Source organism: Mastomys coucha, chromosome X (assembly GCF_008632895.1).
Source record: "Mastomys coucha isolate ucsf_1 chromosome X, UCSF_Mcou_1, whole genome shotgun sequence".
NCBI lineage: Eukaryota > Metazoa > Chordata > Mammalia > Rodentia > Muridae > Mastomys > Mastomys coucha.
Window position 1 is genome coordinate 128,680,339 of NC_045030.1, and position 13,122 is coordinate 128,693,460.

The 13,122-nt window shown below is 36.5% G+C and overlaps 1 protein-coding gene across 1 annotated transcript; it reads left to right on the forward strand.

Moving 5' to 3' along the window:
- The first annotated feature begins 2,063 nt into the window (after positions 1-2,063).
- On the forward strand, positions 2,064-8,901 carry LOC116088615 (melanoma antigen preferentially expressed in tumors-like). The gene is made up of 4 exons (XM_031368110.1): positions 2,064-2,302; positions 3,207-3,506; positions 4,698-5,276; positions 6,062-8,901. The coding sequence occupies exons 2-4, from the start codon at positions 3,217-3,219 to the stop codon at positions 6,573-6,575; spliced, it is 1,383 nt and encodes a 460-aa protein (XP_031223970.1). The 5' UTR covers positions 2,064-2,302; positions 3,207-3,216; the 3' UTR covers positions 6,576-8,901.
- Positions 8,902-13,122: the final 4,221 nt, after the last annotated feature.

The following is a 13,122-nucleotide window of genomic DNA, read 5'->3' on the forward strand; positions in this document are numbered from 1 at the left end:
CATTCCCCTACACTGGGGCATAGAACCTTCACAGGGCCAAGGGCCTCTCCTCCTATTGATGACTGACTTGGCCATTTTTAGCTTATAAATAAATGTGTGCTGTTTTCTTAGTTTTTCCTTGTTTAATAAACTTAAAGCTTTCTCAAAACAAATATTTTGTTATTCCTCCAGTGTGGTTACAATATTTCTGTGAATATTTACAATATCAATATAAAATGCAGTTTAATTTTCTGGTTTGGGGGCATCTTCCTTTTCACATGATGGGTAATTTCAGTTGTTTATTCTTGACTCTTGTATTCATAGTGTATTGATTTCAGAACATCCATAATGAATTTTCATCCACACTCTGAGAACACTCAAGTTTTTTATATAATGTGTATAGTTTCATGAAAGGTACATGTATTCTCTTTTATACTTAAAATTAATTTTAGATTACTTATACCTAATGCAATATAAATTCATATGAATTTTTCCTATATTGTGAAAAGAATAACAGCACAAGGCAATTCTGTTCATGTTCAGTATTGACACAGTATTTTTGGATGTTTTATAACAGTAATGATTGAATCTGTACATACAGGCCAAATGTTTTCCATTTAAAAAGTACATTTTTGAGAGTATTTAAGCTTTACCAAAATGTATTTCTGTATAAGTGTCACTCCTATTTTCTTCTCTTCTACACTGCCTTTATTTCCTATTCTTTCCCTGTAAGTTTCTACCTTAATTTGTTCTGTTTATTTTGCAAGAGGAGAAAATACATTTTTATATTACTTTCATCTATGAAAATAGCATGGCATATGTTTTTTGTCCTTTGTATGTTTTTATAAGTTTTACTCTGTTCTTTGACAATTTATCTACATATATGGCAAATTCTGCTTAGTATCACACTCCATTTTATTTGAATGCCCCCAACATCTTTTAACCCTCTTCCCACAAATCCTTTCATTGGTAATTGATGCCTTTGGTGTGACTTATCAGTGGGTCCATTTCTATACAAGACTTTTAATCCTTTGTCCTCAAATCTTAGATGTATAGTTTATTATCCAAATGTCTCAAATATGTGTTACCAATATATTATCCCATTTGGTCAATTAACTTCTGATTTACATATGATTCATAGTTGAAATACTTTTATTTTAATATGATCAGACTGATTATCAGTCACTTCCATTGCTTCTAAAATTTGAGTTATATTTAGAAATCTTGCTTCTTATGTTGCCGTTAAAGAAGAATTTTGCGTGTTTTCTTCAAAATATTATATGGCTTAATTATTAGGCTTTTATCCTTAATTAATCTTCAGTTATTCTATATGTGGTATGTGTCTTAAATTTTCTCAAGACTTTTCTAAGGTTCTGATTTTCTGTAGCACCTTACATTGCATATCTATATTTGTTCCAGTGATTTTTTTCATAACACATTCAAACGTACTAATTTCCCTTGGCATAGAATTCTATTCCCAGGCTTTCTAAGCTGTTCCAATGGACTGTTTATCTATTTTTACATCACTACTATGGTGCTGTAATTAGATTTCTATAGTAGTCTCTCTTGTCTGGCATCATAACTCTCTTTTCAGGGGTCTTTCAACTTATTTTTGACTGGTCATGCATATTCTATAATATGTGAACTTTATCATTAACTTACATAACATTCCATAAAATGTTTACAGATAGTTTTGAAGTTGCATTAAAATATATACATTAGTTTAGGAGAACTGATATCTTCTTAATGTTAAACTTGTCAAGGAAAAATTAAATTATAGTATTATTGCTTTGGGACCCTCCCTCAAAATGAAATCTGTGGTGCATTGTTAAACCTGACTTTCAGCACAACCAAGAACTTTGAGAATAATTCTCTGAACATTTACATATGCACCCAGGAACATGCTGACCTTGTTGTAATCTGTCATGAGCTGCGAATACTGGAACAAATTTCACCAGCATTTGTAACAATTTGTGAAACCACCCTTTGCTTCCACAATCTAGCAAATCCTTCCTTTTTGAAAGACAGTTTTGACTTCTGCTGAACATAAAAGAATCACAGTTCTTGACCAAGACAATGGAGGATGCAATCAGCCACTCTTGTACCTTTTAAGCTATAAAAGAACCTATGTTTTTAAAGCTTGGAATGTATTTTCAAGATTTCTTATGTGTTGTGTATCCTGGAATTACAGTTCTAAGAAGCGTCAAGTAAATGGAATTCTTTGCTCTTGAGTAGGATGATTTTTAACCCAGTCAGTAAGGTATTCTACTGAAGAACAGCGTCTGGTTTGTACAAGCTGCTGTAATACGGAATCATAGACTAGGTAGGTGATAAACAGAAATATGGTTAACTGATGCTTTTAATGTTTGCTCTTGTAGTTCTTCTTCAATTTATTTGTTTGATGATTGTTTGTCAAGATGTCTAGTTAAATCTGCTTTCTGCAGTCACTCCAATTTTTCTGACTTTTTAACTGTGTCTGTTTGTTTGGGAGTTCTGATTCATTATTTCTTTTTATCATTCTAGATCCTTAATTTCAATCCTTTGTTTATTTGACCACGTTTTCCAAAGTGCCTAGCAATGATTTTCGGGTCCTTATTCTTACTCTTCCCTAGAAGCTTTGTGTTTCAAAGACTTTAGGTTTGAATCATCATGTTCCTTATTCCATGCATGTATTTATTTGTTAACAAATTTACATTGTGATACTACCTTAAAGACATAGTATTCATAATTTGGATTTATTTTGGATATAATTGTTCTGCCTGTTGTATTAGATCATCTTAAAGCCCTACACTATCACTTTTTATGTGTATATTTTGAAAGTTTGAACTTTCTTCACCTGCCAGAAAGTATAGTTATGATGATGGTCTGGGGTTTCATTTTTCTCTTTTAATTATAGCTCCTTTTTATGGTTTAGTATTTTTTTGCTTCCATAAAATGAATATATTACTTTTGTTTATGTTTACATTTCTACTTCTTGTTGTTTTATATTCTTTGCAAAGGAAATATTAGCAGGTAGGTAGCTACATAATATTGCCTTCTAACATACTTCTGATTTCAAATGTCATTTTAGCATATATTGACTATAATTCATATACTCATCAATGTTTATTCTGTGACAACAGCAGAGATCTGTAGAAATCATGGTCTGATTCATATATTTACTGTATAGTTTTCTACATTGTTAGAACTGGGTCACAACTGAACATTTTTGTGTCATCCTGATGTAGGTTTGTGAAGATGGACCACAAGGACCCAGCTACACTGTTAGATCTTGCTATGCAGAGTCTACTCAAGAATGAGCTTATAATAATCCAATCACTTGAGGAGATCCCAAGAGAACTTTTCATTCCACTGTTCACTGCTGCCTTCTTGGGTGGGTGTAAGAAGACACTGACAGCAATAGTGAAGGTTTGGCCTTTTTTCTGTCTCCACATCGGAAAATTAAGATCACATGAAGCACACAGTGCACTCTTGAAAGCCATAATTGATGGTCTTCAGGTTCTTCCTGCCCTAAACTCTGCTTCTCGGTAAGATTCTGCATAACATGGTAACATGGTAAGACAGCAACAGGCTAGTCTGCAGGCTGTGGTGGCAGAGAAATAAGATGTACCAGAGATAGTTAATGGTGAATGCTGACAGTGAATGGGGGCTGTTTGGTCTAACTGTTGAGGTTTGATTTGGTTTTTGAATTTATCTTATATTAAAAATAGATTTTTTATATACTATATCCTAATATGGTTCCCCCCTGTAGTCCTCCTACTCTCTCCCCATTTCCTTTCTCACTTTTCTATCTATCCTTAGAAGACAACTATGGGGAAATAAAATAAAATAAAATAAAAGTAACAAATCAGAATATGAAAAAACAAGCAAAGAGAAGAAAAGAGCCCAAGAGAAGTCACAAAAAGTACAGAAGCAGAGACCCACTCTATTGCACAGTTAGGAATCCCATAAACACACAAAACTAGAAGCCATAATACATATGTGAAAAACCTGTAGGGTAAAAAGAGATAAGACATTGAATATATAAATACAATTTAAAAATAGAAATAAAAAAGCCCTGATACATTATGAGACAAGGAACCCCCAAAGGTGCCACTGAGTTGGTTTTCTGTCAGCCATCTACTGCTGAGCCTACAGTCCACCATTAAGAGTAGTTTGCCCAGTGGGACTCCATTGGAAGAAACAAAATTTATTTGTAAATGGTTATCAATTGGAGTTAACTTTGGGATTAGGGAGAGGAGCATGTGTATTCAGTTCTCCTTTTAGCTCTAGGATCCCATCTGGTGCAGACCTGCAGCCCTGTTTACACTGCCTCAGTGTCTGTGAGTTCAAATGTGCAATGATCCTGTTATAGAGGGTCTTGTTTCCTTGATGTCTTCCAACCCCTCTGGCTCTTGCACTCCCTCTGACATTATTTAAAAGAATCCAGTGTCTTAGAGAGGTTTTATTTGTGTAGCAGATGTGAGTGGGGATGATAATGATTAGTTTGCATGATGAATATATTACATAGAAGATAAAAGAACTGAAACAGGTTAGCATCAATGGAGAATACAGGTCATAAAATGCTGTATGTTGTATTTTCAAAGGAAATGCTTGCTATTATTTGCTGTGTGGAATGAAGAACAAGAGGCTTTCCCCCTATATATCATCATTAATGCTCTTGCGTAATATTAAAATATGCTATCTCTCATATGTGTTATCTCTTCTTTCCCCTACAGAGGCTCCAAACTGAAGGTCCTAGATTTGAGACAGGATGCTGACTGCAGGACCACGTGTTTTCAAATCAGGACCAAATCTTTTTGTTTTCATGCTTGTTCTTACTCTCAAACCTCTTCTCGCAAAAGAGGAGAACATAGCACTGTAAATTTCGGATCTGAGGCTCAGATGTCCAGATATCCTACTGAATTACTAGTGGACCTTTCTCTTGATGGTAACTTGAGAACAAGGGCATTTTTGTCTTTCCTTCTGAGTAAAGTTGAACAGAGTTCAGGGTCCTTACACCTTTGCTGTCGTGATTTGCAAATTGATAAACTGTCTGACTATAACAATACCTTGAAACTTCTGAATCTGTTATGTACTGATCACCTGGCAGTTGATCAGGCTTCCCTGAATGATATCAATACCCTTTTGTCTCAGATGGTCCACTTGAACAGTCTTAGTTTGTCTAAAATCACCCTCGCATCTCTGAATGGGAAAATATTCAAAAGTTTCCTCACCCAACTTGAGCAAATGGAGAACCTTCAGGAGCTAAACTTGTCTTTCTTTTGCCTAACAAATCGTCTACACAAATTGCTCAGGTGAGCCTTTGAGGGGAGGTACCAGATTTCCTGGACACTCTGTTGTTCAGAAAGAAATGAAATTATTCTATAACATTCGTAAGCCACATTGGAATCTGTTGTGATGAGAATGTCAGCAGTATCACTACTGGAAATTTGAAACTGTTCAGTCAAGCACTTTATTTATAATAAGGGGAAAAGTAGGTTTATAAAAAAAGTTGTATCCATTCATTTATGGAGCCAACCACAAGCACACAATACGGGGCCCAAATTAGATTAATGAAAAAAAAAAAACATAGCCTTTCTTTAGCTATCTAGAGATGAACTGGAAGCATGGTGGTGGAAGAAGAGATTTTATTCTGTCATGCTTACAGATGTGCTCATCAAATGATCTCCATAGTTCATAATGTCAGATCATTTTTCTTCATGTGTTATGCTCAAGAATTAGGTCCAGAATCTTGTGATTTAGGGACATGAATTTGGCCGTGATTCCTGACCCCATTCCACCAAACAGTAGAATTCTTTTCCCATGGACTATAAGTACCAAGTAGGTTAATTTTTTTCACTTAGTATTTCATAGAACTGAGCATAGTACTATCTTGTACATATTCTGAAGATTACAAATCTGTGTCTAAGAGTGGGAAAGTACATTTCTTAAGGTTATAAACCTATTAAGTGACTTAAAGCCCACATTGTTAGTTGCTGCAGCAACATATGTGCAAAGTGGTTTATTATTGATTCATAGATGTAGTTCCCCTCACCAATTCCTCATTCTTCAGCAGTGCTTCTTTGTTTTCTCCCTACAGAGTCCTGCCACGTGATCTGGACTACTTGAATTTGCCTTTCTGTGAGCTTTCTTACAGAGACTTCAGATTTCTGTCCCAGTGTCCTCAGGCCACTCACCTCAAGCTGCTGAATATCAGTAACAACCCAATATCGTGGGAAGATAGTGAGCCTTTACAAACACTCATAGATAATGTCTCTGGTACCCTGCAGCATCTAGAGATGAATCACTGCTTTATAACAGATTCTACAATATTTTCTCTTATCCCAGCTCTCAGCCACTGTTCCCACCTCCGAGTACTTAGTTTTTCTTCTAACCCCATTACAATGTCCATGCTCATAAGAATCCTGCAAAATGTACTACCACTAATGGAACTGAAATATGTGATTTACCCTATCCCTGTGCATTGCTATGAACGATGGTATTTTCAGGGTACTTTAAACCAACAAAAGCTTGCTGATGTGCATGCACAACTGAAGGCGATGCTACAGGCAGCACAGAGGAGTGACATGAACTGGATCACGTTTTCAGAGTGAAATTCACAGTTCAACCAATTTTCAATACTGATATGTGTCATTTAAGTACTCAGTGTTCTTTCATGAATTCCACAGAGTTCATATGTAAGATTCTTATGTTGTAGGAACTATAGTCAGGAAATATAGATATGTAACTGGCTTTTAAAAAGAATTACCATTACTAAAAATGGAAGAATTGAGAGTTCTTTTGAGTCATTTGTCCATTGTCATTAATGGTCTTACTGAGGAATATGATATGGATCAGCAAGTCATGGTAATTTATATCCATACCCTTACTTGATACCAACAGGGTCAATCTAAGTTTCCCTGGATGTATTTGGGAAGACCAGGTGATTACTGAAGCCAATACTTATATTCCTTAAGTTGTATTAAACTTCTATATTTAAGGCTGTCTTTGGTTACTTATAGAAAGTCTTCTGTATTTAACAGTGGGTAAAAGAATTTATAACTACTACCCATTGATGTCTTCAACTATAAATGGCTACCTTCTCTTCTTTCCTTAGACAGCAGTGCCTCAATTCTTTATTTCATACTCATTGACTAAATATTAGTTTGGAATATTACTGTAGACAGAAAGAATGAAAAGACAAGACAAGTTCCTGCCTCAAGCCACTCAGAGACTGAACATTTCTGTGGTTTATTGGTTGTTAGTGCAACTAGAAAGTTGTTTTATCCACTTAGACCCCAAGCTTTATCTTTATGATGTTGGATCTCGTCAGCAGGATTCAGGGATTCAATGTTACCATCTTGGAGGCATTCTCTCACATCTGTTTGATGTCTACCTTCTGGCATCCTGCAAAATGCCTGCTATAACAGACTTGTCAGGAAGAGAACTTGGTTTCTTTGTTTTAGAAGTTTCACTAAGATTGTTTAACTGCACTGCTTTGGGACTTTGGCAAGACAGAACATGGTAAAGAACTTGGGCAGAGGGAGATCCTTTCAACTCATGAGGGCAGGGAGCAGAAAGAGAAGCCCAAGTCCTCACACAGCCTTCAGGAATGCAATTACATTGATCTTCATCCTTGAACTAGCCTGCTCAAAAATTTCAACTGCCTGCTGTGGAACCATCAGCTTGAGACCATTGAACTTGGAAAGACATTTAGGAGCCCAGCCACAACCCTGACCATTCTTTCTTTAGGTATTTACATTGCTCCTAGTCATTCTGTCTTACTGTGCCATGTAGGCTTCCTAGTATATGTTGTTCTATTTGAATTTCTTGCTCCTTCTTTTCTACTATAGCTGCTGGGTTCATTGTGCTTTATTTCAGCCAAATATGTATATTGAGTCCTAAATATTTGGTCAATCCAAAATGTGGTGTACCATAAATTGAAATGCCACATTGTATAAATAAAAGGTGGTAGAAAACAAAGAATTAATGATTGTAATATTGCTATATTTGGAACAGTTACTATCACACTAGGTTTCTTTGAAATTAGAATTTAGTTGTAATCACATGTTGAAATGTTAGCATTACTGTCATTCAATAACTTAGCAACCAAAGAACTGAAAATCCAGTTAATTTTTCTTAGTGTTTTATTGTTGCAATGAAATGGACTGCATTTTAAAGATGTAACAAAGAAGAAAAAGTGAACATTATGTGTTTACATGGTTTCTACTCTGAAAAGTTGACATTCTAGATTTCAGAGCAACTCAAGAATAGCATTCTTAAAATTAATTGGATTTTAGGGCATTGGAATTGTACAGTAAGAACAATCACTAAATTTGACAACTTGAATGCCATGGTAGAAAGTAAGGACCTATTTCCAAGGCTTTTCCTTCAACTTTCACATGCATTCCATGGAATTGATGTGATTCTATACTCACATATATACACACATACACGGGCATACATACACACACACAAAACACACCACACATATACAAATATATACATGATACACACAGATACACACAAGTAATAATAAATTAAGATTAAAAATAAACTGAATTTATTCATAATACCCGCTGATATAACAAACAAGAACACCAGCAAAAATTAACTTGCAAAGTAGTTAAAAACCATTCACAATAATTCTGGTTTTGGTGATAAAAAATTAACATTTTCTTGTTAGGAAGAAAAATGATAAAAACATAATTCACCTATAGAGTTTCTTTTATAACATGGCATTTCATACTTTGAATGAAAATGTAAGTTAATGACTTACTCATATCACTCCTATTACTTTATATAGGCTGTCAAAAGTATTAAAATGTCAGTAAAATAAGTAATGGCTTTGTTTTTAATTCTTGTTAACAGTATGTTACTTTTAGCATTTTATATTAAATAAAATGTTATTAAATAAAAATCCTGGGAGGGGGACTAGGAAGGAGCAACATCTGGAATATAAATAAATAAAATAATTAATAATTTAAATAGATAAAGTTCATTCTTTTTGTCTTTTGATTTTTCTCATTCCAATGTCATACTTAGTATGCATTCTCTGCATCAGAAAAGTATTGTCATATAACATTCACCCATGTTGGAAGCAGTGGCAGAAGTATGGAGTATTAGTGACAGATATCCTCAATCCAATGGTGAGAAGTAGTAGAAAGGGACAGATGTTAAAAACTTCTATGAGTCTTGCAGTCCAACCAAACAGACTCCATTCAATTTGAAGATCTGTGATGATTTCTTGTATTGAAGGCTTTCTTCTACTTTTTGAGGTGCTTCTCTTTAGGTATAAGGCTGTTTTCAGGATCATTCTTCCATTTTCTTAAAGATAGTAGATGTTTAAAGTGGAATTTTTCTATTGGATCATCTTGTATCAATTGATTTTTGTAGGTGATTTAAGAAATTAGAATCCTGGTATTGGGTGAGGGCAAAGGATTGAAACCCTGAGGGCCAGCAGAAAGAATGGAAACAGGCAATCTTAGGAGGTAGGAAGTTGAGGCGAAACTCCAGACACCTGGGAAGTGAGAGACTCTCAGGACTTAAAGGAAGGGACCTTAGATGAAATGTCCTATAGTAGGGAGAGTGAACTTATAGAGCTCCCCTCCATCAGGAAGACTGGGCATCAAGTGGAAGAATGGGGTTGCCATCACACAGTCACATCTCTGACCCATAATTGTTCCTGTCTGAAAGAACTGCAGGGATGGAAATGGAGAGGAGCCTGAGGAAGAGAAGGTCCAGGGATGGGCCCGAAGTAGGATCCAGCTTACAGGGAGGTCCCAATAGCCCACTATTACTGAGGCTATGGAGTGCTCACAAAAAGGGACCTATCATGACTGCCCTCTGAAAGACCAACAAGCAGCTGAAAGAGTCAGATGCAGATATTTGCATGCAACCAATGGACAGAAGCTGCTGACCTCTGTGGCTGAATTAGGGAAAAGCTAGAAGAAGCTGAGGAGGAGGGTGACCCTGGAGGAGGGACATCATTCTCCATTAACCTGGAACTCCTAGATCTCTCAGATCCTGGACCACCAACCAGGCAGCATATACTAGCTGATATGAGGCCCCCAACACACATACCGTAGAGGACTTTTGGGTCTGTGTTCATTCAGAGATGATGTACATAACTCTCAAGAGACTGGAGGTCCCAGGGAGTTTAGAGGTCAGGTAGCATGGGGGGTGGGGACATTGACGTGAAGACAGGGGATCTGGAGGAAGTATGGGATGTGGAGCAGTCGGAGGGTGGATGGGGGAAATAAAATATGGAGTGTAAAATTAATTAATTAATTAGTTAGTTAATTTAAAAAGATATTAGAATCCTGATAAAATTATATGCTCTTAGGAAGTAGAGCTAATTATTTTTTTAAATGACTATGATGAGTTTGAAAGAAAGTAAGAAGAGGTATTTGAGTTTGGATGGAGAAAAACATAGGCGGAAATGTTGTAATTGTAATTGTTGCGGGGTATCCACTAGAGAAGACCTTTCAGACATGGATTTAAACCAATAGAAAGTCTTTATTACCCCCTGGAAATGGGCAAAGAAACACCTTGTGGGTGGTATTGTTCTAATGTTAGGTCTTTTCATGGTATTTCAGATTTCCTGGATGTTTTGTGTAGGGAGTTTCTTAGCTTTGACATTTTCTTTGACTAATATACCCATGCCTTCTATTGTATCTTCTATGCCTGAGATTCTCTCTTTCTTTTCTTGGGTTCTGTTGGTGATGCTTGCATCTGATGTTCCTGTTCTCTTTCCTATGTTTTCCATCTCCAGGATTCCCTCAGTTTGTGTTTTCTTTATTGCTTCTGTTTTCACTTTCTGGTCTTGCACAGTTTTATTTATTTCCTTCACCTGTTTAATGGTATTTTCCTGTATGTCTTTAAGGGATTTATGTGTTTCCTATTTAAAGGCTTTTTTTGGGGTGTATTTTCCAATATTTTCTAATATTCATTTCCACTTTGAAGATCTCTTTCATATCTATAAAGACCTCTATCTGTTTGTTTGCATGTTTCTGTATTTCTTTAAGGGATTTATTCATTTCCCCTTGACTACCTGCTTGACTCAAATGGTATCACTGGATTCAAACAAGGGGAAACTAGTGATGAACTCAGAGGTCAGCTGGGTCTCTCTGAATCCAAGTAATAACCTGTATGGAGAGCAAGAAAGCCTGACCCAGCTCTCTAGGCCAACCAAACCTGCCTAGAGCAGCCTGATATTCCAGGGGGACCTCCATTCTCCCTTTGCCTCTCCCCCTACACCCCCAGCAGACTTGAAACTCCTGAACCACACAGGTTAGCTTCCCTTTCCCCAACTATCTTTCCTGCTGGCTGAGCCCTCTAGGTCAAGCCAAGCTTTCTTGAGTAGCCTGCTATCTCAGGGAAAACATCATTCCCCTACCACTTCTCCTTCATTTTCATCAGACTCCTGAACCACATAGGTAAGCTTCCCTTCCTCCACCCATCTTTCCTGCTGGCAGAGTCCTCTGGGTCAAACCAAGCTGCCTTGAGCACCCTGCTAGCCCAGGGAGACCACCATTCTCCTTCAACCTCTCTCTGCCCACATTCATTGGACCTGAAGCTCCTGAAATATACAGACTTGCAGGTCCAGAACCATAGGATACCCTGCCACACCAGGACCATTGAGGCTCACCCCTCCCAATTCCTACTAGAACAGGAACATCCAGGGACCAAAGCCATTCAGATGGCTAAAGGCCCTTGAAAGAACACAATCAACATAAGCCCAGGCAATATGCCACCTCCAAAGAACAACTACCCCACTACAGCAAGCCCTGGATATCCTAAAACAACTGAAACACAGGAAAATGACCTTAAATCCAATCTTATATAATGATAATAGAGGCCTTTAAGAGGAAATGAATAAATCCCTTAAAGAAATACAGAAACATGCAAACAAACAGATAGAGGTCTTTATAGATATGAAAGAGATCTTCAAAGAGGAAATGAATATTAGAAAATATTGGAAAATACACCCAAAAAAAAGCCTTTAAATAGGAAACACATAAATCCCTTAAAGACATACAGGAAAATACCATTAAACAGGTGAAGGAAATAAATAAAACTGTGCAAGACCAGAAAGTGAAAACAGAAGCAATAAAGAAAACACAAACTGAGGGAATCCTGGAGATGGAAAACATAGGAAAGAGAACAGGAACATCAGATGCAAGCATCACCAACAGAACCCAAGAAAAGAAAGAGAGAATCTCAGGCATAGAAGATACAATAGAAGGCATGGGTATATTAGTCAAAGAAAATGTCAAAGCTAAGAAACTCCCTACACAAAACATCCAGGAAATCTGAAATACCATGAAAAGACCTAACATAAGCATGATAGCAATAGAAGGTAGAGTCTCAGCTCCAAGGCTCAGAAAATATTCTCAACAAAATCATATAAAAGAACTTTCCCAACCTAAAGAAAAGAGATGCCTATAAACATACAAGAAGCTTACAGGACACCAATTAGACTGGACCCAGAAAAGAAAATTCTCCTGACATACAATAATCAAAACACAAACTCTACAGAACAAAGAATATTAAAAGCAGCAAAGTCAGCAAGGAAAAAGGCCAGGTAACATACACAGGCAGACCTATCATAAGCCACCTGAATTCTCAACAGAGACTCTAAAAGCTAGAAGGGCCTGCTAAGATATTTTGTAACCCATAAAAAAACCGTAGGTGACAACCTAGACTAATATACCCAGCAAAACTCTCCATCAGCATACTTTGATAAAATAAGATTATTTCAAGATGATCTAGATTATTGTACCCAGCAAAATTCTCTGTTACCATATATGAATAAAACAAGATATTTCAAGATCAATACAAATTTCAACAATATCCACCCACAAATTCAAGCAAATGGACCCAAGAAGCAAGCTAGAAGTTAAACACCAACAACCCAAATAACCCAATTAAAAAATGGAGCACAGAACTAAACAGAGACTTCACATCAGAGGAATATCGAATGGCCAAGAAGCACTTAAAAAATGTTCAAAGTCCTTAGTCATAAAGGAAATGCAAATGAAAACATCTCTGAGATTCCTCTTACACCCACTAGAATAACTAAAATAAAAACTCAAGAGATAGCACATGCTGGCAAGGATGTGGAACAAGGGGAACACTTCTTCATTGCTGGTGGGAGTG

Coding starts and splice junctions, on each gene's coding strand:
- LOC116088615 (XM_031368110.1), top strand. CDS start 3,217: ATGGACCACAAGGACCCAGCTACACTGTTAGATCTTGCTATGCAGAGT. Junction 3,507..4,697: donor GCCCTAAACTCTGCTTCTCG/GTAAGATTCTGC, acceptor TTTCCCCTACAG/AGGCTCCAAACTGAAGGTCC. Junction 5,277..6,061: donor CGTCTACACAAATTGCTCAG/GTGAGCCTTTGA, acceptor TTCTCCCTACAG/AGTCCTGCCACGTGATCTGG.